Below are 20441 nucleotides of genomic sequence, written 5' to 3'. Positions count from 1 at the left end.
CCGAACCTCACTTGCAACAAAACTATACAAAATGCAGAGTGGCTTGATTCAGGCAGCTGGAAGAAACGGCAGAAATCACAAGATCATCTCCCTGCAAAACTCACTCCCTTAGCATTTCCCAACGCTTTTGCAACCTCCTTGGTAACTAAACTATATTGCCACACTTGCTTCTAATTTACAATACAGCTTCAATCTGGAACATATGTCAAATATTTTCTGAAATACAGGGCATGTCATGTCACTGCTTTTCCAGTCTAAAAATAAGGATTTTTAGTGCATTTTACAAAATATAATCTACACTTAAAATGTATTTATATAGGACTTTCAACTTCCAAACACCCCGACTTCCAATGGATTTTAATGCTATGCCTGCTTCAGGACTGCCACCCCCATCCACTCCTCTAGTTGCCTTCCATCTAGTGGAAAGATTAACTAAAACACAAGAGGTCATGAGGGCTTCACATCAGCGGTATGGGTGATGCCATCACAAGCATTCTCCATAAACAGGTTGTGCTCTTTATGAACTACAACATGCAACACAGGCTGCCCACATGGTTAAAAGTGCTAATGGCTCAAGTCAGCTGCTGGAAAATGAAACATGGATCCAAAGCTAAAGGGTCCTGCCCTTGGGTCACACCAACCCCAGGCAACGCTCCAGGCCTGGGGCAGAGGGGCTGGAAAGTGCCCGGCGGAGAAGGCCCTGGGGGTGCTGGCTGACAGCCGGCTGGGCATGAGCCAGCAGTGCCCAGGTGGCCAAGGAGGCCACCAGCCCCCGGGCTTGTGTCAGCCCTGGTGTGGCCAGCAGGAGCCGGGCAGGGATGGGGCCCCTGTGCTCGGCCCTGGGGAGGCCCCACCTCGAGCGCTGGGCTCAGGTTTGGGCCCCTCGGGACAAGAAGGCCCTTGAGGGGCTGGAGCGTGTCCAGAGAAGGGCAGCGGGGCTGGGGCAGGGTCTGGAGCACAAGTGTGCTGGGGGGCGGCTGAGGGGGCTGGGGGGGTTTAGCCTGGAGAAGAGGGGGCTGAGGGGAGCCCTTCTCGCTCTCTGCAGCTGCCTGAGAGGGGCTGGAGTGAGGGGGGGGCTGGTCTCTGCTCCCAGGTCACTAGTGATGGGACAAGAGAGGAAACGGCCTCAAGCTGCACCAGGGGAAGTTTCGATTGAATATTAGGAAAAATTTCTTTACAGCAAGAGTGGCCAGGCATTGGCACAGGCTGCGAAGGGACGTGGTTGAGTCACCATCCCTGGAGGTATGTAAAAGATGTGTAGATGTGGTGCTTAGGGACATGGTTTAGTGGTGGACTTAGTAGTGTTAGGTTAATGGTGGGACTCCAAGCTCTTAAGTGTCTTTTCCAACCTCAACGATTCTATGATTTTAAGTACACAGTCCTGCCTTACTTTTGCTGAAAAAATTGTCACAAAGGGAAGTCATCAACTACATTTTAAAGTTAGAAGTGGTTTAACAAAATATTTTCGAATAATACGTACTGTTTCTGTTGTATTTCTGATGTACACAAATAGGATAATGTTTGATTTAATTTCTTCTGGGGAGTTAGATGGCTCTGTGGTTTCCCAAGTTTCAGTAACTCTGCCAGGTGGAATGAGTATCAGAAAAGGCAACTACATTATTCCAAACTTAAATTAAGCAACTTTGTAACCTCAGATTCAAGCAAATGTGTGTTTACCTGTACTGAGACCTAACATGACAATAAATAAATCTTTTAAACTCAACAGTAAATGAACTGCAGAGTTTGCTACCAGAGTCAAATACAGCAAAAAAAAAAAAAAAAAATACTGAACTGGCTAAGAACCTGGAACCAGGGTATGCTGCAGTGCTAAACTTGGTTTCAATAAGAACTGCTTATTTTACAAACTGTTCTGAACCTGAGAAGTTGAGTAGAAACAAGAAAAAGGTGAAATCTGGTGAAGCTGCTTCTTTTTGTCCCAGGTATTTCCCAACTCTGAAGTCTTGGAGAAGGCAATCAACAAAAATAGTGCAATTCACTGCTATTATTTTTAATAATAAGCTGGTAAATTTTAAATAAGAAGCACTTTTTTTTTCTCCGTAATAAGTAGCTGTATTTAAAAAATAGTGCTAGTTTAGTACTCCATTCCAGTTTCCATCCAAGTAGAGCTTGATATAAATCATTTCAAATATATCATTTACCATTTTCCAAGACTTTAAAACCAGTGAATGCAACACTAGTCCAGAAAGCACAGAGTAAATTCTGAGAACAAAAGGACACCATTTCATAGGGCTAAATTTGCTGAAAAGCAGTGACAGCCCAGTGAGTGTAAGAACAAGCGAGTTTGGCTTCAGAAGCCAGAAAGGAGGCAAGGCCTGGCTCTGGCTCCAGCAGAAGGTCCTGTCAACCATATGCAATATAAATCAGATCTATTAGGGAAAAGTCAGATAACAGTAAGAGCAGCTCAAAGTGAGATCGAAGGAGGAAAAAAAAAAGCATAGCAGATAAACCTGCATGCAGCCAAGCAGCAGGCAAAAAGTAGGAATAGATGGATACAAAATCCCCTAAATAGCTTGCACTGCCTCTTACTGATTCAATACAGCTTAAAAGCAGTCAATGTGATATAAATATGGTTATTTCAACTTACAGCCAGTAAGAGACTCCAAACCTTCATTAAGTAACAAAGAGAGCTGCTGGAGTAACTGCTGAAACTCCTATCATTGCAGAGAACTGGTAATACAGTTTTGCTTTAGTTACCCATGCAGACAGTTTGGGGTTGGTCCTTCTAACCACAAGAGCTAGCATGACTATTTTCACAAAAGAAGAAATAGACCTTTGGAGCATATAAAAAGTCACCAATGACATAGGATAGATACACTTTGAGGTACAGAAGGTAAAAAAAACAACAACAGTTTCACCTTTATATAAAGCCATTTTAAAGATAACAAACAATTCCTTACTTCCACGAAGTTCTGAAAGACACTACACTGCATAATGCTGAAACCTAAACGACAGGTCTCCTAACCTCAGTGGAAAAGCAAGGCACTTTTGGACCAAAGCCCTCCTAAAATTTGATTGCTTTGCTTTAAAGCAGCACAAAAAAAATCTGCCCAAACATGAATTCCAAGCTTCATTGCCATAAGGATTCAAAAGTTTGCCTACATGAATTGAAATAATCGAAATAGTGATTTAAGAGTGCATAACTGTCTGTATAACCTTTGACATTTGGCTAGAGATTCTCGTAGTACTTTGCAGTAATGAGTCTCCTGCCTCTTATTTCAAGCCGTAAGAGATTACCAGTCAACAGATGAAATGAAAATAGTCCTGACCTGCTCTATTTTACATGTAATTTTACTTCTAGCTTCCACCCTCCTCACTTCTGATGTCTCTCCCTTTCAACCTGTGACACTTCCCACTTCTTCTAATACTCGAATGGCTACTTTGGGACACTGGGAAAGGAAGGTTTTTCAGGAAATGTATAGGGTTTGGCCCAGAATACAAAAACATTCAAAAATGGGAAATAAGGATAGTAGCTGGAAGATGCAAAATTGGCTGACCTATAATCCCAGTGACAATATTTGCAGAGTTCTGTTAAGGCAAAAAAATACTTGGAAAGATCTGCCAGAAACTAAGTTAAATAAGCCAGGCCCTTCAGCTTTTTAGGATTTATTTCTCAATTCATACACCAAGTAAACGTTTTGCCAAAAAAGCATACATAAATAACCAGAGTCTTGTTTCCCCTCTCCAGAAAGCAGCTAAGCCAAGGTAGGCCAAAGGCTACAGGAAAAAAGGCATGAATGTCAAACAGCTTATACTGTACCAAGAGGCTAAGACTGTAAAACAAAAATCATACCTCACACATTCTTGGGGATGGCAATTTCCAGCTGCTTAGAGGAAAGTTTACCTTAGTTCTTTCTTCAGGACCTCACAGTATTTCAAATGTTTGGCCAAGACAAATTTGTAAGCCAAAGATTAGGATTAATTGAAGAAGAGTAAAACATGTTGTGAAGCTCTCTGATCAGAAGCTGTTCACCTTTTAATGTAAAGTTTTTTAAAAACAGTGGAAAATATTTAAATCCATTTTACTCTTTCTTTATTCCTTAGTCCATGAATTCTGGTTACATACATAATCTCATTGATGTGAAACAGTTAAGCAGCAAAAGTTTTATGGAAGCAGTCATATGACATGAAGGTTCCTTAACAATTTTCTTAGATCATCCTCAAGGCACAAGACCATTTACTTAAATTAAACAAAATCCATGTTGCTCTTTTTATTTGCCAGCAGGTGACAAATACTGAGCAAGTATGAGAAAAATAAGGTACACCACCAGTGCACTCAGGAAGAACTGCCACATCAAAAGCTAGACGAAACTAAAAAAGTATGAACCTTGGATGAATCTCCAGTTGGAAGCATGGTCCCAAGGCGACTTGTCTGTTGCCTGCCAGTGTTAGCCATCGAGGGAAATGGACTATTGTACCAGAGGCTTTTACCGCAGCTCAAACCTATTGCAGGACAATACAAACATACTAGCAAAGAATCACATTCTCTATGGTTTTAAACCCAAAGGAGTAGTGAAACACATATGGTTTAAGGAAGCTGAACCTTTAAGAATAGAGAGGTATAGGTTGCTGAAGTAATCCTAGCACTTCTAAACTACAAAGAATGAATCAGAACAACTGCTGTATTTTATGGCTTTCAAGGATAAATGTCTTATGGCTATGGATGTTTCATAACAAACATTACTGTGATACCTGGAGGTAGCGTTTCCACACTTTGTGCTTTGTCTTCCCCATCATTGCCACGCACATCTTTCCTTTTGGGGTCGATATCATTTGGGTCCTCCTGAAAAAAGTACATAATCTTTAACATAGTCTCCTTCATCAATTTAAGTTTTGTGTTTTCAAAGCAAATAGCAATAACTCAGCTTTGTGGATTTTAAATTCATGAAGTAGTCCAAGAGAGGTAACTTTCGATTTTAAGATAAATAATTGTTTCCTTCATTAGTTCCTTCACTACTTGAAAACCATAATAAACAGAACAAAAAATTAAGGAAGGCTTTTGCATTTAATTTATGTAGCAATTCTTACTTGGGAGAAAAAAGAAATGTTTAAATAGGAAATATATTAGGAAATATCAAATCATAAATTAATTTAAAAGAAAAATCAGTAATACTTAAATGAGCAAGGCAGGCAAAAAGATTAAACAAAACCTGAAGAACGCCCTGCTTTAGCAAGGAATAGGCCAAATAAAGTTATCTGAAAAAGAGAAGTCATGTTATCTAGCACTTATATCCACAGTGACAGCTTTCCAATTGGAAAAAGCCTTCCAAAATATCTGCAAGTTGCTATTTTCATGTATTTATTTCAGTGGAGCTTATCATGGGTTTCACAGGCAACTCCGCTGGATTTGCAATTCCAGTAATATTGATAGTACCCCTTGGGGGGGGGGGGGGGGGGGGGGGGCGGGGGGAGAAGTATTAATAAATTTCACACACCCCCCTCCAAGTTCCAACATTGACTCTAAATCTGTAAAACTTGCTTTCCTTTCAACAGAGAAAAAACCCCAACCCACTCTTGTATGCTCATTACCAAAAACATACAAGATGTCAAACTCAAATTGGGTCCTTATCACATTGTGCATTTGGAAGAAGTGGAGAAGAGGGTAACTTTAAAAAAAAATTTAATGAGCAACGGTATGCTGATTTGCACACTACATTTAACCAAGTTAGAGTCCCACCAGCTTCTATTATTCTCACACACTTGCCAAAGGAAATTCTGTTGCCTTTAAGTCTGCGCTGAAGAAGTCCCCGCTATAACATTGGGTTTATTGGCACAATCCCACTAAAGGCAACACCTTTACTACATCACGTAAGAAGATGCAATACCATGCCTATACTAATAGTGCACCCAGAAACATTACCAGTCACAGAAACCAAGCAGTGCAGAATGGTTCATACCCCTTCTAGGAACCTGCCCGAGCCTCCGGGACAGGGTGAGGGGGTAGAAAGTGCATACTGTAAGCTGTCTCTGCTATCCCAGCTCCTAAACCACACCTGGGAATTCTTTGGGTAGAATAGCACGTAGTTGGAACAGACCAAATTAGTGCTGGGGAACATTTCAACCACAAATTATATAATTTCAGTAAGTCCCAAGGCATGTCTGAATTTCCCAATGTAAATTCAGCTTAAGCATCTACATTAGGTAGGCACTAATAGCTGGGAATGGTGAAAATAAGGCTTCTTAAAACACTGAAATGCAAAACTGAATACTGATGTTTTTTTGTAATTGTTAATCATTTTCAGAGAACAGCCATATAAACACTGTATCAGTTACAAAATGAAACGCTACAAATGCATGGTTTTCACAGAATTCTGCACTGAGAACAGCAGAGAGAGAAAATTTGTCAAGGTTCTTATACTACATGCATCGTATGGTCCATGCTTTGGGTTATTGGGCCTTGTGGAGGTCTTAATGAAGATTAAAGGCTTAAATGAAGATTAAAGCAATAAAAATAAAATACGAACAAACAAAAAACCCAGCACATTAAGAAAATTATTAAGGCTTATGCAGGTGAGGGAAAGTATCTTCCACTGTGCCCTGAGTCCCACCAGCACACTGAAACAGAAACTTTCTGCTTCTGGAAAGTTGTATTTCACTAGTTACTTGGCTTTGTGCATCAGGTTAAAGATAGCAACGCTATGGAAATACTTAGTAAGTGCAAGTATCAACCGTAGCTGGAAGAAAAAAAATCTTCCCAGTAAGAATGCCAAGTCTTGCAAAATTCTACCAAGCTCTTCACTGTCCCAAATTACTTTAACAGGTTTAAAATACTTATGTATGTTGAAAACTAAATGCAAAACATCCATTAAGCAACCAAAAAAAATTACAGGGATTTCTCCTGTAGTTAAACAAAAACTACAGAGCGCTTCCTTATTCTCCTTCCCTCCCCTTTAAGCCTTTAGGGGAAAACTGTCTTCCCACTAATCCTATCAGCCAAGGAACACATTCCATTAAGCATGTTTATTTATCAAGTTCTTCCACTTCGTTTTTTTTGTTGTCGTGGGGGTTTTGGGTTTTTTGTTTGTTTTGTTTGAATTAGCACAAACTACTGTTAGATTTAGAGATCTAATAGCTAAGTGTCATTGTAAATTCTTATAAATTTGAGGCTTCTAGGAAACTACTTGGGTACAACCTTCAGAAATTCTAGGGGGAGTCAAGCTGCCAGGATGAAAGTTCCCAGTGCAGACTGCTGGACATTCAGCTTGCCTCCTAGGCCTGCCTATAAAACAGTGTAGTGATAGGAGAGTATGGGAGATCAACCTCCAACCTTTGTGCCCTAGGCTAGGGCTTTGTGGAATTTTTCTTCTTCAAAAGTAGTACATTTTAATGATTTTTAACATAGACAACTCAGCTAAAACCGATGTTCTGTTTTAAGCCTAACTTTCACCCAATAAAGCATGTGGAAAGTACATGGGGGCATCCCACGCCTTTTGGGGGACAACAGTATGTTCTATCCTTTGGAGAGAACTCAAGGGCACAAAAGGATAAGAAAGCAGACACTGAAACCATAGACATAAATACAACCAGTTTCTTTACAACTCTAATTGTAAATCGCTCAAGCATGTTAATTTGGTGCAGCAACATAGGAATAAACCATATGGTCAAATGACATTCCTACTTCGTCATCATCACAGGACAGAGTTGATTTTTCAGCTTGCTTGGAATGAAACAAAATCTCAACTACTAGTGTGATCTTAAAAAGCTCCTTGCATTCAATGACTATCCTTGGTAGAAGACAACAATGCTTGCACCAACAAAAGTCTTTCATCCAACAAGTTAAGCTTAAGGCAAGACTGAAAGCAACTGAAACCATTTAAGAGGAGACACAGCTCTTAAATCATGAGAACACAAGAGAGATTTAATTAATAAAAAAATTAAAAGAAAAGGCTAATGCGTTCTCTATATTAAAATACTATTCGTGCTTAATACTTTAAACTACTATTTTCCTGACACACTAAAAAAACTGGCAATATCAGGCTACAAACTAAACACGTAAATGCTGTAAATACACCTGAACAAGTATTTTGAGCGTAGTAAAAAAAAATTAAAAGGTAGCTGGCGAACTAGCACAGACACTAAACATCAGGCACACGTGGAATGCCACTAGAGTTCGTTTGTGGTCATTATTCAGGCAGTTATTTTCTCAGGCCAAGACACATATAGCAACATCAAAACAAGTACACACCAGCTATAACGCGCATGTTGCGGGGATTTGGCACACACTAACTTTACCCATCATGTCACTGTTTCCCATTAACTCCTGATTCAGTAACAGACGACATGCAAAGAAACTGAACTGTAACCTTTTTGACTCCATTCAGTGGGAAACCTTACAACAGTACTGCAGAAATATTTTAGATGTACCAACCTAAATGAAATGTAATTTTTAAATTCAGTTATCTAAACACTTTTAGATATTTAGAGTGGGTGGTGAGCTACTCCAAAAGCTCAGAGGTTAAGGTGATCTATGTTCGCTTACCAATTTGTTAAAACATTCCTTGCAAACCTGAACCACAATACATTATGGTTAAATTGAATAGATTTTGTTGTTTTTTACAGGGGTTTTTAGGCTGATTAATGAGTGCAGTGCAGCAACTTTTTTTTCAGGACATTGAAAACTCTCTATGCCTGTCCTGATTTTGGCTGGGATAGAGTTAATTTTCTTCCTAGTAGCTGGTACAGTGCTGTGTTTCGGATTTAGGATGAGAATAACATTGGTAACGCAGGGATGTTTTAGTTGTTGCTGAGCAGTGCTTACACCAAGTCAAGGACTTTTCTGCTTCTCACGCTGCCCTGCCAGCGAGGGGGCTGGGGGTGCACAACAAGCCGGGCAGGGGCGCAGCCGGGACAGCCGTCCCACACTGGCCAAAGGGATATTCCACACCGTATGACGTCATGCTGAGCAAAAAACTGAGGAGGTTGGTTGGGGCCCTGGGATGTGGCTGGGCATTGGTCAGCAGGTGGTGAGCAACTGCACTGTGCATCACTTGTTTTGTATATTCTTCTATCATTAGTATTAATTTTGCTTCCTTACTTGTCTTACTAAACTGCCTTTATCTCAACCCATGAGTTTTACCTTTTTTCCCCCCGATTCTCTCCCCCATCCCACTGCGGGGGGAGCAAGCAAACAGCCGTGTGGTGTTTCGCTGCCTAACGGGTTAAACCACAACAACGCCTCAGAAAGCCTACATCGGCTTACAAACCTCGCTATTACTACTTTTTCTGCTCAACTCACCCACTCCATTAAGACTACCCAGCAGACTGAGTTTGAGATATGACAAAGATGCAGTATGAAACTCCAGTTTTGAGAGTCGGACTCAAACACTGTTTCATGAAATGATTAGTTACACATTTGCAGCTGCTCTGACTGGCAGGGAAAAGGCAGAGGGAGGTAGTACAAACGCAAAGCAAGATTCAAAACACCCTTTTTGAGCATTTCTAGACCTATATAGCAAGAAACAATCGTATTCATCGCGAAATTTAAGACTAGTGTCATTTTAGTTTGGAAAGCTATAATTACACACAGACCTACATTAGTGGATAATTTCATTACTATTACTTAGATCTTCCACACCACTCACCCTTCTGGTTTTGGTATAATTGTTTGCACTGAATACTATATTTCTTACAAGCGTTACAGATCAATTAGTGTTTTGTCAATTGTTATTTCACTTGGCAGGAAAAAAAAAAGATATTAAACTGATCCAAGTCCCTAGGTATTGCTCCTATAAAAGAAACACTTAAAACCACTACAGTTTTTCCCATGTCTTCCAATACTTTCCTTTTTTCCCCCCTTTTAATTCAAGTATACCAGATTTGACATTTAACTGCTATGTATTAGAACTCATTAAAGCAGAGATTTCTATCCTACACTGGCTTCCTATCAACAAGAGGACAACTTACCAACATGTAACATCCCTGGCTATATTAAGATATCACCTTACAAGTGGCGAGTCAACACAGACTTCGGCAAAGCTCTTGTGGTTGAAAACATCTTAAGTGGGAGCCGAGTGTGCCTCCCATACCAGCCATTCCTCCCACAGACACCAGATGCTGAGCAACACACAACATTCGGGCACAGGAGATGGTTGGGAGCTACAACTGCACCACATGCTACATGGACAGCTGTTCATCGTTTCTTACATGGAAATGGCAGTGAGCCAGGTGAAAACATCTCACAGGCTAACACACAGCGCTATCCAAGGGCTAAAGCCACTCAGCTCTCCTAAACACACGTCAAACCAACTGCTTTGCTCATCACCATGTACCAGCACAATTTTTCAAAGAAGTTCACGCAGAATACAAAGCGGAGAATTACACAGAATAAACCAAAGTTCTACTTACCTTGGTAGCATACGCTCGGATAAAATAATCGAGAAATATGGCTTCATGGGACAAAATACATGCTAAAGCTTAATATCTGTGCTGGTACTTGCTTTTAAGATGTTGGTCAAGAGCCAACTGCAGACAGATTTTCTTCTACTGATGATTTTCTAAAAGGAAGCTGAATACTGGCAGCATCTTCGAAGAGCATCATTTGATCCAGCTGGCCTAATACAAGGCTTCGCTGCATCATGCAGTACAGATCAGACAGACCAGCTGATTTTGGAAGAGGTGCTCTCGCTGCAGCAGAGACTCCTCTCAGCACTTCATATATTTCTGTTCTGATCATGTACTTGGGGCCGGATACTCAGAAGCACTTTGATGTTATGTAGAGCAGCACTTGGCATTGCAACGGTTTAATGCCTGCTACAATTCAGATCCCTAAAGCAAGCATGAAGGCTCCTTACAGAGCTTAGTTACCCAAGAAAAGAACTCAAAGCCAAGCAGTCAGACAGCTGCCTAAGCCACAGACGCAGCCAAAGCCCAATCTTCATTGCTACTGCTGGCACTTAATAGATACCTCTTTTTTCCTTCCAATTCAGTTTACGATCTCTTAATAAGACATGACGTGAAATGCATATAGAATAGCTAAGCAGGCTCTGAAGTCCCAGTTCTCCTAACCCAGGAGGACCTTCAGCAGAGGACAGAGTCTAGCGTGTCGGCTTGCTTTCCAACCCAACGCTCGCTCGCTGCCTTCCAAGAGGTCTTCAGAAACGCGACTCCAGGTCTCTCTTGCTGCAGTAAATTAATCCAGCTTTCCTATGAGCCAGGCAAGCGCTCTAGCCATTTAATGTAATTACATTACGGGGCACCCGTGTCTTCCCTTGTCAGGAAAATTGTTTTGTACGAAACTGAGATAAAGTGTGCTCTGAAAATACCTGGAAGGCTGATTCTTACAGGCAAGACGAGCAGGAAATATCCTGTAAACAAATGCTGACTTCCTTTGGTTGCCAACTTGCTTAGCATTAATAAAACAGACATTTCCAAGTACACCAATAAGCAAAATATAAGTAACCAGAACAACAAAAATATATATACACTTTGCAATATTTGATTACCACTGTTAAATATAACATCTGAAATTATTACAGCAAAGATTATTTAATTTTCATTCTTATTCCTTTACTCAGTTTACGTAATTTGCTGCCAAAGGTACATTCCTTTCATATGTTTGAATATTCAAAACAAAAATAAAAGCTTCCAGCAGGGGGGAACAAACACAGGCACACCCCCCACTCATGCATACAAGGTGGCAATTTTAAGTTCTCAAAATAAGGAGAAAAAGCAATCAAGATTATACTTTGATGGCTCCATATATAGGAAAAATGTTTAGATATATTCGCAGTGAATGCACTCAAAACATTTTGTAAAATGCCAATTATTATAAGCTGTAATCTCCAGGCAATATTAAACACCTTAGTGCCCTACCTTCTACATAATTTTTACCTTTACTTATGGAAAAGTACATATTTTAGAGCTTACAGGCAGTATTTGAAGTACCAAAAACAACTGTAAAACTTGACGTTTTATAAACCCAGAATGGACTAGACAAAAAAAATATGCTTTATCTGAAGTTTCTTGTATACATGTTCTCTGAGGAAGGTCTGATCCAACTTTGCCACAGAAGACTTATCTGTACAGCAAATGGGATCAGCTCGAAGGTCTGGTTCAACTTCGTTTAAGATTTCTGGGCACAATAAACTTAAACTGCTGAGAGCCAACAAGCAACAGAAACCCCCAGGTAGGGCAATTTAGGTAGTAGGCTTTTAAATGTATGTAAGCCGTTAAATATTAAGATTTGCATTTCAGTATATTTTAGGGAACTAAAAAAATTTGAAGATAACCTAAAAGTAACTACATGACTTGTCACCCAATGCCATCATTGATTTAAGGTACCCTGAGTTAACTGATTAGCCGCAAACGCTATGCAATTTTGGACTGTACTGCAGTATTTAACAACAATAAATTCTTCTGTAAGCACGTGAAATCACATAACATGATCCTAAAGGTATAAAAACACCACAGCATTCTTACAGCTCCATTCAGGTACCAGAATTCAGGTATCCAGCTCCAGGTGACCTCTGAGAAATCATGTTCCCTTTTCCCTGGAGATTTCATCCACTCTAGTAGTTAGTGGTCAACCTTATCACCTACCAAGAAAAACTAAACGCTACTTGCCTTCCAAACTTGGCAAGCTAGCGTGCCAGCACAAAGAGGAAACAAAAAACCCACAAAACAACCTGCAAATCCAAAAAAACTACAACACGCCCTTCATCTTCTTCAGCTGTACAGCAAAGAAAAAAACCAAAAACCTACTGGAGCTGAAGTGGTCCTCACGCTGAGAGGACAGTCAAGACAGTGCAATAACACACACTCCCGCACAGGCAAACCATGGGTGGGTAAGAATGCATCATCTTGCCAGAGGCTACCTCTAACATCAGCCAACCCAAATCTACCACACCTAAAGAAGCCCTACCAACCAAGCAGAAGTGTCCCAAGAGGCGACCGCAGCCCGAAGCAGGACCAGCACCTGCTGTGAAGTGCCCAAGGACCAGAAAGCAAGAGGATCTCGCTCCAGCTCGTGGGAGAGACTGTCACCTCTCCACAACTACAGCAGAGGCGAGGGACAAGTCTCACGCACCAGAAAGAACACGAATGCAATGGAAACACTGCAGAGGAGCCACTAAAAGGCTTTGCATTTTTTTTTTAAGGTTATTCAAACATCATTCATGAAGCTGTGTGAATGTATATGGGTGGATGGCCAGCAGTGGGGGGAATGGGACGGGGAAAGGAGCAGAAACATTTAAGGGTACTGAGACTAATGGAAGAGTAAACTCTCAAGCGCAGCAGTAACTTTGAGAGCAAGGAATCCTCTATTCTAATCTACCCCTCCAACCTCTAAGGAATCCTGTAGTCAATTCTATCCCTCCAACTTCTAGAGATGGCAGCACGGAGGTATCTTGTATTACCTGCTAAATTTATCGTGTCTTGAAAAATCTCACTTGTCTGCACTACCTGCTATAGAATATGGAAATAATCATTGCAAATGTTTTGTGTTGTTTTATTTAAATTCAGGATAACATCTAAGTCTATTATCACTCAATTTTAATTCCTGAAAGGAAAGACTGATGGAGACAAAAACAAGGCGTTTCTTTCAATAGTTAATTCATGTTTTTTTAAAAATAATGTTTAGAACAGCCTTCTATCCTGAAGTTATCATCAGTGCAGGCACACAGTTCCACGATTTACACAGTAAGTGCACACTCAGCATCAATGGTGTTTATGTTGCTCTTTTAGATGCAGTAGATGGAGAAAAAAATTCCAAGACTAAATTAATCATAAATCATCCTCAGTCAAAAGGAGTTGAGTGATCTGACCTGTTACACACATGCTTAAAAAAACAGCAAAAAAGAAGGGTCAGGAAGACGCCATAAAATTTTACCGTTTGCAACTTGTTAAAAGCATCTTGGCATCTCCCATCTCCACCTCCAGGGAGTGTTTTGTGATTGTCTCATACAGATTAAAAAGTATTTTGAAGTACATACCCAGGTACCAGCATTAATTTTAGCATGCCTATCTCATACCTACTGCTCTTCCCACACTTTATAATATTTGCAAAGAATATTTTAATTTTTTGTTTTACTATTTTAATGGATCAGTTTCTGGAATGGGTCAAGGTAGAAGGAGTGGTGACAGGTCCCAGAAACGCAGGGCATGGCTTGATGCACACACAGTATCTGTTCACCGTGCTTCTTTCAAAGTCCATAACTCTTGTTTGAGAATTACTGTACGTATTCATTTTCTCAGTTGAGCACCTTCCAGGATGTGAAATCTGAACATTCAAGTAGCTTAATACAAGTACACAGAGCCAATTCAGATCCAAGAGATACAGCAGGCATGTTAGTAATTCAAAAAATTAATAAGATTAGACTAGACCCCTGTTTAACAATCCCAGTTGATTTTACTTACAGCAGATGCAAGATCCCATGGAACAATAGCCCAGCAAGAGGAAGAAACCAGAAGGACAACATAAGCTTAAACTGCTGCAATGCTTTGCAAAGCGAGCATTGCTCTGGCAGGTCAGCTGCTTTAAAGGCCAGCTGTTACTGAAAGGGGCTTCACCACATCTCGATCCTGAGCTGCGGGACTGTCCCCACTTCTCCCCTTATAGACACCGGTGTGGCAGATCAGGCGATCCAATTCATTCAGCTGACTTGACAGTGAGCTGGGCAGGGGGTGTGGAACGTGTGCGTGTGTTATTTCACCGGCTGGGCTTTTTTTTAAAACATGAGATCAATCACTAAATTGTCTGAGGTATTTGATGCAAGGGAAGCAGCAACCAGGGTAGCAAGGAAAAAACGTGCTGAAAGGGGTGCTCCCATTACAAGTAAGGATTACAAGTTTAGTTACAACATTAAACCACCCATCACTCAAAGCCACTACATATTTTTCTGCTTGAAAGAAGGTAATTACTCCAACAAATGCTCAGGCATGATTTAATGCCATGTCTTCTTAATTCTACAATATCAGAAGTGTCTGATGAATTAGCCTGTATTTCAAAGACCTGTCCCTAATCCTCTTTGAATTCAACTCATCACTACTTGCTCTTAGCTCCAACACTGACTCTCTGAAGAAGGGGGAAAAAAAAGAAAGAGAAAAAAGCTTTTCCACAGGAGAGGTAAGATAAGCACAAAAAGCAATGGGTGTGGTGCTTCATTTTAATACTTACACACATGAGTGTCTTGTATTTTCTGGAACTCCAGGAAACTGGAGTTAAATAATTGAAACAAAAGCCAAGGATTAAATAATTAAGCAGAACTCATCTTAAAATGTATGTATACAATAACTTAAATATACTGAAGTATTCCAATAACCAGGTATTTCCAGTTCTCCATCTATATACTTCTGAAGGAATCAGCAGGCAGTCCTTCAGCTGCGATACAAGAACCAGCTGGGGCAGAATGGAAAGAAAAAAATCCCATGCCTTTACACACAACTTGAAGCACAGAGAGGAGAACAGAAAAGCAATTATAGCTAAACCCTTTCCAGCTTAATTTTCTTTTATAAATATTTGAACATGCCCATGTAACCGAGATCAAAGGGATACGCGTTTATCAGAAATGCACGTTTATGTAAAGGCAGAAGCGTGGCAGTTGTTTCTGCAGTTTGTTAGTAAAGGGAACAAGGTGACTATTTTAATAACACGACACAGAAACAGGCTCCAAGAGAGCTATTTTGGATTAGGAGAAAGGATTTAAAAAAAAAAAAGGAAACAAAAAAATGAGATGCATTTAACAGGCTGAGTGTTTTGCTGGATCAGATCTGCAGGATTATGATGCAATGATGCAACACAACATTACACCACATTTTCTCAGCCCTAACAGAAGGTTATCACAAGCATATAAAGAAACTGAAGATCGGATGAGACGAGGGAATCAAAGTTGCTGCATCTTGGATCTTTTCTGTCGCATGCAAAAGCACTGCTTTGTTCTCTAAGAAAACAAGAGGAAAACAAGAAGCGAGACTGACTCAGAGTCTTAACCTTTTTTAAAAGGGGAAAAGGTTGATCTTCAGATTCAGAAACTGAGCCACTGAAAAATAAAAGAACTATCTCCTCCTCTCTCTTTCAAGGAGGACATCTTTGAACATGAACAGATGGAGTAAAGCCCAGAAGTCTGAAAAATTACTTAGTAATTCCTCTACTTAAATAACCTTATGACAAGCCTACATTTGACAGATGACTTCTGCCTTCAATAACTCTCTGCATATTTTCCCTTTCGTCCAAACATCAGGATTTACGGACAAGTCTCTGCAGCTCTGGGCACACGACACAGTACAGGCAGTATCACTATTTAGTGTTTAACTGCATCACTGTTTAACTGTAGATTCTTATTTTTTAAAAGTCAAAATGAAAAACATTGTCCACAGCAAGTATAATTTTAGTACAATCGAAAAATTGATAATAAATTATATCTCTGTGAATGCATTCAAACATTAAAGGCTCCATCGTACAAAATTCACACAGATAATTGCCAATAACATCTTTCAGTTTTGCCAGACCTAGGTAGCATCGTTCATCTGAAATACTCTGGATTACTAATCAAAGCTAATTCCCATAATGAAAACAAATGCCTATCACAAACCAGACAAGAACTGTGAAAGGCAGACCCCTGCACTGGGAGTCACATCACCACAAAGGTCAGGGACATCTACAGTCCCTTCGAATTCTTTCTGCCAAATTTTAGTATTAAGATTTGAGGACAAGGGGGGATGGACACATATTGGTCTTGGGGAGATTTCGACTGGACACGAGAGGGACATTTTTCACAGTGAGGACAGTCACCATTGGAATAATCTCCCCAGGGAAGGGGTTGACTCGGCCACGTTGGACACCTTCAGGAGTCGTCTGGACAGGGTGCTGGGCCAGCTTGTCTAGGCTGGGCTCTTCTTAGAAAGGTTGGACTAGATGGTCCCTGAGGTCCCTTCCCACCTGGGATTCTGTGTATCTGGAGTAGGCAATGCAGACCTTTGTACCTCTGCTCAACACAGAACAGAACTATACAACATTATACCTTTGAAAGACACCATTCTTCAATAAGGCACTAAACGTGCCAGACTGATGCTGTTACAGGAAACCAGTGTCAGAGCACTCTATTAGTAAAATTTTATCCATGCACAGACCCGGTGCTTGAAGGCAGGAAATCAAGCACCTCGCCTTGCTGCCGTGCATTCTGCCCCTAGCACACAGCGCTGCTTTTCCTCCGAACAGCGCCCCATTAGTTTGTCTGTACTTTTCTGAGAAAGCCTACGTCTTCAAGTTGGGAATCCCATTTGTTCAGTGCTGAGCAAAGGCAGATCATGAGGCGCAGAGGGAAGCAGCAGCTTTATGCAGCTAGATTTTATACTGAGTGTATAAATGGAGCCCTTTCAATACAATTTAGGTCCTGTGTGCAAAACCTTCAAGATTTCTACTGCATACCAGCTATATATATCACACCTCAGAGAGCATCGCCTGCAGCTGTGAGACAAAGCTAACAATACACAACCTGTACATAGGAAAACAAGTTTTTCAGGGTTGGGGGAAAGTGTTTAGAAAAGACCAGTCAAGTTACTGAAGCATCCCAGGAATTCTGCACACTTGCAAGCAGCAAGGTGATTTCACACTACACAGACTGGAGTTAATCTCATTCTAAAGAGGTAGGAAACCTCCTCCTGGATATTAAGGCCTAGCAAGAAGACGATGGCAGCTAAAGTCTGCTCAAGTTACGGCCTATTTATCTGCAGTCCCTCAGGGAAGAGGTCACCAACTGGGCAGCCTTCGCTGAGATCTCACACAACCTCCACAAAGAGCCCTTATCGTAGGAACTGACCTAAGAGGAAGCCAGAACTAAAGGCTGATCCAAGCATGACAGCTAAACCAGGTGCAGCGCAGAAAGCTTTTGTGCTGCTCTCAAACCTACGAATAAGGAGAAGTCTTGGAATTTAACAACTCAAAAGACCCCGACAGGAAAGATTACTCCAACTCAGATTCCACTTTAAGGCTGCTTAACTCAAACTACTAGAAACTTCTCAAAGCCGAAATTTAAACCTTTCTGCAGGATTTTATGAGCTACCATTTTCTAGAATTCACTAGCTCAAACAAGGGTTTTTAGTACCAACTTAGAAACGGAACGTTAGCCTTAACATTGGAAATTGCCAAAAGATGTGGTAAAAGGCATCACCTGTTTTGGAAGTCATGACTGGTATATAAAAGATAAGACATGACGACAATACGTACTACCCCACTCTTTTCAACAGTGAGCTCTCTGCCTCCTCTGACTAGATATGCCCATACACTAACTTTTAAAGTCTGAAGTCATCCCAAAGTAAGTGAGAAAAAAAAAAAGGATTTGAGGAGAAAGACTCCTTCAATTCATGTGCATGCATGCACATACATATATATGCACACGCAGAAATATATACACACACACAGAAAGAAGTATCCTTTCAATTAGCAGCCAGAAATTCACTCAAATCACAGGCTTTGTGGTAGAAAAATGGGGGCAGGCACGGGGTGGGAGACCAAATGCACTTCCAAAGCACTTCCTAATAAGTAATTTGAGCTACCACCTGATGACAGAAAAAAAATTTAATTGCCCTCTGGCAAGTGAGAGAAGAATTTAAATCCTGATCACAGCACAACAGCAAATAAAGAGATACATTACCCCAAAGAAGAACAACAAAGGAGAAGCAACAAGATTTCACAAAAGCTAAGAAAAAACCAGTAATATCTACTGTCTTGAACCCAAGCCACAGAAGCTTTCTCAAATTTATCTGGTCAAATAAAAAGGTGTCTTCAGCTTCCTGAAAAATACATTGTCATGTGGATTAGAGAAGTCCTTAAATGATACTCAGGAAAGACAACATATGTCTATACAATAGAAGGCAACTCCAAATCATAAATTAGCTTCAGTAAGAATATGGTTACCAGTTTGATGCTTGTACTGACCAGCAGGCTTCATATTGAGAAATATCACTGCACTACTGCAAATATTTTAATTACTCTACACAAATATACTAAATCATGCATATGTTGGTGGTCAATCAAGCAAGATACAGCCAGGTAACGCAGTAAGTATCTAACACTACAAATCATTTTTTAAAAACAACATAGTTCTCATGATCATCGAGAGTTTAATGTTTCATCAATAGATTATTACTTCTTATTTCTCGTCATTTTTCATTTCGTTTTCTGTAACAGTCAAAACAGTAGTAGAACGGACAGAATGAAATAGCTGATGTGGTGGGAAAGGAGTGAGGTTTATTTTAGTATTGGCTATTCCACAAAACACTCAGGGAAAAAAAAAAGATATACACTTTGAGACAGCAACATTTTCTTTCCTTGCATCAGTCTGAAAACATGAGGTTTATTTATGCCCTTGCATACATTGCAGATGCAGTCCTCAGTTTTGCACAGCAGTAACACCACTTCACACCCGAAATCTGACTCATCTACTCTTCTCCGATTGTTATCTGACTGGAACATCATCTCTACAGGATAGCAACCTTCTTTCTAGCTAAAAAGGTGATAGCTGTCTTTAAATCAGCCTCAAACTCCATTATGAAGTGCCACTGTGTTGACTAAATTTATCAGAGATACCACATAAAAAAAATAATTTTCAACACTGGACTGTGCAACCAGATTGCTATGGCTGTATTTTCCACTTTTACTGATTGTAGAGACTGTTTAATCTCTTTTATACAGAATCTCATTTTACGCAGAACTCAAGGCAGACTCATACTTTCCAAACACATAAAGCTGTCCAGTCCCAACAATTCAGACAACGGGGATGAAGGGAAAAAGTAGCAACGTGGGACAGATACCACATGTAGATATCAAGACAGTTGCATCACTGGCTTTTCAAATTACTTTATCACCGTTCTTTCAAATCATCTGCAAATCCTCATCACAATGAGGCATTAGAAGTGTCAAGTTTCATCAGCCAGTCCTTTCACTTCCAGGCTGAATGGTAATATTTCTGAGACCAACAGGTTATAGCTGTGGCCAGCCAGTATCTCAAGCCTGAAAGCTAGATCCTCTAAGGCAAAACAACAACAAAAATCACACCCAAACCAAGCAACTCTTCCGCATGTTTTGTAAATCCTAGAACAGGTTGTTTCACCTAAAAGATTTAGAGGAAAGAATAAGTTGTTCATCAAACTTGGAGGGATTCAAGCTACATGAGTCCGAAGTTCTCAGATACTGTCTTTTCTTCCTAATGGCTTGTTTTGAACAGTGCGGGTAATTAACCAGGTGTAGTCAACTGGCTTCAAGTTTCAGGCCAGTCACACTATCCAAAAGTTAGAGCCACCAGATTTTAAAAGACCCATACATAGCTCTAATTTCTTACCTAATTTTGTTCATATTTTGAAAAAAAGCACCAAAATATTGAGCTATAGCATACAAGTGAAACTGAGCTTCAAAGAGGTAGTACTTAGCACAGCCATACTTCTCACTTACACATAATAATTCAAAAGCGTTTTCTAGACTAATGAGTAAA

The 20441-nt window shown here is 40.3% G+C and overlaps 1 protein-coding gene across 1 annotated transcript in view; it reads right to left on the bottom strand.

Moving 5' to 3' along the window:
• Positions 1 to 20441, bottom strand: part of GALNT2 (polypeptide N-acetylgalactosaminyltransferase 2) — a 99139-nt gene that overhangs the window by 39707 nt on the left and 38991 nt on the right. The window contains exon 2 of the mRNA XM_075089524.1: positions 4711 to 4801. Within this exon, the coding sequence (XP_074945625.1) occupies positions 4711 to 4801 (91 nt within the window). The remainder of the gene's footprint in view (positions 1 to 4710; positions 4802 to 20441) is intronic.

Source organism: Phalacrocorax aristotelis, chromosome 3 (assembly GCF_949628215.1).
Source record: "Phalacrocorax aristotelis chromosome 3, bGulAri2.1, whole genome shotgun sequence".
NCBI lineage: Eukaryota > Metazoa > Chordata > Aves > Suliformes > Phalacrocoracidae > Phalacrocorax > Phalacrocorax aristotelis.
This window is presented reverse-complemented; position numbering and strand designations above follow the sequence as displayed.